Source organism: Cyprinodon variegatus, unplaced genomic scaffold, assembly GCF_000732505.1.
Source record: "Cyprinodon variegatus isolate N-32 unplaced genomic scaffold, C_variegatus-1.0 Scaffold524, whole genome shotgun sequence".
NCBI classification, from domain to species: Eukaryota; Metazoa; Chordata; class Actinopteri; order Cyprinodontiformes; family Cyprinodontidae; genus Cyprinodon; species Cyprinodon variegatus.
In genome coordinates, this window is record NW_015150977.1 from 378,063 (window position 1) to 382,300 (window position 4,238).

Genomic DNA, 4,238 nt, shown 5'->3' on the forward strand with positions numbered 1-4,238 from the left:
ACACTGTCTGGATGGAGTAAAGAGTGTGTAACAGTAGAGAAGCTGCAGAGATGTGTGTTAAACTACAACTCTGCTTCCTGGTCTGCACCCTGGGTGGTCAGGGTTTTGGAGAAATAATAAACTCAGAAGGATTCCTAGAAAGAAGAGCTGCACCATCCAAAGTGGGATGGATGCAGTCTCTCCGAATCAGACCAGGCTTTCCCAAAAAGGATTGTCAATTATTAATGTAGCCCACTTTGTTTTCAGGACACCACCTAGACAAGCAGGGGTTGGTCAGATCAGGGAGGGGACCAGAGAAAATTACGGAATCTGACATAGTTTTGGCAAACTTTCACGCCAAGGCAACACTAATTTCAGTGGCCTCTGATCGGCGTAACCGGGTATCATTACCGCCAGCGTGAATAACAATCTTACTGTATTTAATCATATGCTATCTTTCCACCTGAAACAGCAGGAGAAGCAGCAGCAGCTAGTTTACATGCAAAGTCAATGATTGACACACATCATAGCGCAGCGAAACGTCCCGCAGCGCATTTTGAGCAGCAGGAGCAGCGCATCTGAGCATCTGACCTGTGTGACGCGCTTCAGAAGCAGAAGATGCTTGAGTTAGAGAAATTGAACTTTTGCTGCTCGACGCGTCACATCAACCAATCAGAAAAGCTGATCTGGGAGCTGGCAGGGAGACAGACAGACAGAGCACTACTGATACAGAGCGCTATGATCACTCCTCAAACGTTCTTGGCTGTTTCTAGCTGAGTGTTTTGGTTTATCATCCTGTTGAAGGCTCTTGACCTGCCACTGACACCAAGCTTTTTGACAGTACAGAACATTTCTCTCTACAATTCCTAATTGTCCGGGGATTTCATTGGCCCTGCAGAGGCTTAAGCTTGCAACATTTAGCTGATAACAGGTTCAAGTAGTTCCACCATTCTAGAGCACTGCAAAAAATCAAAATTGGTAGGTCAATTTTAATTGAAATAAGTATTTCATTTCTTTATTTAAACAGATAAGAAAATTTGCAAGAGAAAAAGGATGATTTTTATTCAAAATAAGAACAAAGAACTCTATAACCTTACTCCAAGTGCATAAATCTAATTGCATTTTTCAGTAGCTTTTTCTTGGACTGTTTTAATCAAATTAAACAACTCTCACAACCCTAAAGCTGAGAAGTTTGACTTCAAACTAGCAAATTTTCTGTATTGAACTGATAGCACTGTTTAGACTGCATTCAGAGAAAGACTTAACCTTCAACAATGCACCAGAAAAATCTAATATTTTATTTATCCAGAAGAGCCCGAGGATAAAAGGAATCAGCTCTGCCACCCTGAATCTGTTGTCAGAAGAAATGTTAAAATCATTAATCCCACATCTCCTGAAATAACTAATATTTAATGTAATGCTTTTCCAGATGTATTTCGAAACAATGAAGAGACCCTGATGCCTCTTGCTGATGTCCATGAGTCGAATCGCAGGGGCCTGATGAAAACACTCACTGAGATTCTGGAGGACAGAGAAGCTCTGGCTCTGCTGGAGGACACAGTACAAAATAACGTCTAAGCAAAGATTTATGGGATCGAAATCCACATTATTTGACTCCCCTATCTCCTTTCAGCTGGATCAGAGTGGTGATGATGAATATCAGCCTAGCCAGTCTAAAGCCGTTGCCTTGTTTATGGATCTACTTGATGTTTCCAAAATGGGCATAGATCTGAAAGAAGCCATTCACCTGCTGGTCTATGCTTTAAACGGTAAATAACAAGTAATCCTGAATTTCCTTTTAAATAGTGGTCATGCATCTGAGTCATCATGGTTGTAAATAGGGCTTTATATTTATTATATATCTATAAAAAAAAACTATTTTCTCACCCCTCGTGGGGTGGTATGTGTCATCCTCGGGTCCTCTACCAGAGGCCTGGGAGTTTGAGGGTTCTGCACAGTATCTTAGCTGTTCCTAGGACTGCGCTCTTCTGGACAGAGACCTCTGATGTTTTACCTGGAACTGCTGTAGCCACTCTCCCTGTCATGTTCTTTTTAAGGGATCTGATCCACATGCAGGAAACCACTCAGAGAACCAGAGTAAAAGTTTAACAGGTATATTGAAAGCACAATGCGTTGGATCCAGAGTAACTCAGAGAGCTGGTTAACCGGAAGTTTCCAGAAAAAGGTGTTCTTCCCAGAATCCAGTCAGTGTGGATTATTCCAGAATTTGGTTCACTTGTTGGAGGGCGGACAGGGTTTTGCTTTGGTTAGGATGGTTTCTTGAGGAGCTATGGAGCAGACTGCCACTTAGTTTTTTCCAGGAGAACTTGAACGGTACGTGTGGAGATTAATCTCCTGCTCAGTGTGAAGCTTTAACAATCCTTCCAGGGGGGGGAAGGCCAAAAACTCCAGTTTGCAGGATGACTTCCCAAAACTGGCAAACACTCTGGCGTCGAGTTTAACTCTAGGAACTCTGATATATTAGTTGGAATTTCTAAACCACCATTAATATGGCTAAATTTTTCTAATTATAGATTTAATTCATTCATATTCATAAATAATTATTTTTTTTTATTAATGCCATATTGCATATTTAATCTAGCAAATGTGATAAACTCCGTTCCTTCAAATAAATTATCCAGATAGTTAATACCCTTATTCTTCCAGTCCGGAAAGTTGATCATATTATTGTTTTGTAGAATGTCAGGAATATTCCAGATGGCTGTACGACAGCCAAGGATAAGTGATGACTTCGTCATTTTAAGAAAATCTCACCATGCTTTCAGAGAAAAGCTGATGTTAATAGTTTTAAAGCATTAATGCTGTTTTATATTTAAGCTAATAAACGACAAATCTGAAATTGAATTACTGCATATTTTCTATTTTAGATCTATCCAGGGCTCATCTAAGGGATAATTTTTTTAATCCATTTAGAGATGTATTGTTGTCTATTTGCTAAGTAGTAGTTTTGGAAGTTAGGCAGATCTAGTCCCACTCTATCTCTATTTTATATATTTAATTGTTAAGTTGTACAGCTATTCCTTTATCTAGTTTCATGGTAGTTTAATGGTGCCTTCAAGTGGGAAATTTAAATTGTAATTAGTAGGTGTGGATATCATCTTTTTAACTTCCCAACTTCAGTCATAAGTTCATATTGATCTGTGCTCTGATGGTTTGGTTTCTTTGCAGCCTTGCCAGGCAATCTGGCCGCTCTACTGGCTAAAAGTGGTCCTGAAACACTAAACTGCATTATGAGCATGGTGAGTTTAATGACTAGATAATCTCTTTACATATTAAACATTATTTACATAATTTCACAAACCTAACATTATCTCCAGATGGACAGTCTGGTGGATGGTGAGAGCGAACTTCCAGAGTCTCCACCGCTCCCACTCCAGGAGGAAGGGGAGCTCCACGCTATAGCTGAGCTCATCCTGTCAGCCAATGATCTGGATACTCTCAATAGAAAATGGGATAATCCACTCATCACTCCGGAGGGTTTGCTTGAACTTCTCTATATTAGTGTGTGTGGACTCTGCAAGATGCAGTCCAAATAAATGATACACGCATTATAAATGATTTTATCAAAGAGGCTTTAATATAAATCTGTGCTCCAATGCTGCACATGGGTTGTATGTTGGATGGTGGTTTACTTTAGCAAAAGTATAAACTTACATAAAGTAATGTCTCAATTAATCAATTGGTGAGTTTGTTGTATTGGTTTATTTTTGGAGGTGGTTTATATATCTCTATCCACCTTTTCTAGCTTATTCTGTCAGGGTCACAGTGGCGCCAGTGGGGTTGGTGCTTTCCTCTGGCAGTTTTGGTGTTCCATAGTATCCAGCACTCCTTGAGAGATATAACTAAAATGCAGGGGGTAAAACTTTCCTGTTTGGTAAAGCATTAGATCAGATAACAGCATAGTTGTTTATGTAATGTAGGGAAGTACTATACTTTTGATTAAGCACTATAATTATTTTATCTTATTGGATTTTGCATATGTAAACTTTTCCACTCTGTACTATCAATTGCCTGTCAATTTGCTAATGACAATAAATCTTTTCACTGAGGGACAAATAAAGAAGCATTCTTTAGAAAAGTATTCAGCTGCTTTCTTGCAAATTTTCTCTTTCTTATTGTTTGGTCTTTCTGTTCATAATGACAGATATTATCCATCCATCCATCCATCCATCCATCCATCCATCCATCCATCCATCCATCCATCCATCCATCATCCATCCATCCATCCATCCATCCAT

At 39.4% G+C, this 4,238-nt stretch overlaps 1 protein-coding gene across 1 annotated transcript in view; it reads left to right on the forward strand.

Annotated features, from left to right (window-relative positions):
* The window catches only part of LOC107095101, a 12,432-nt gene extending 8,351 nt beyond the window's left edge, over positions 1–4,081 (forward strand). Inside the window, exons 8-11 of the mRNA XM_015391075.1 lie at positions 1,409–1,539; positions 1,613–1,748; positions 3,169–3,239; positions 3,318–4,081. Coding sequence (XP_015246561.1) covers positions 1,409–1,539; positions 1,613–1,748; positions 3,169–3,239; positions 3,318–3,536 — 557 coding nt within the window. The 3' untranslated portion in view covers positions 3,537–4,081. The remainder of the gene's footprint in view (positions 1–1,408; positions 1,540–1,612; positions 1,749–3,168; positions 3,240–3,317) is intronic.
* The last annotated feature ends 157 nt before the right edge of the window (positions 4,082–4,238 follow it).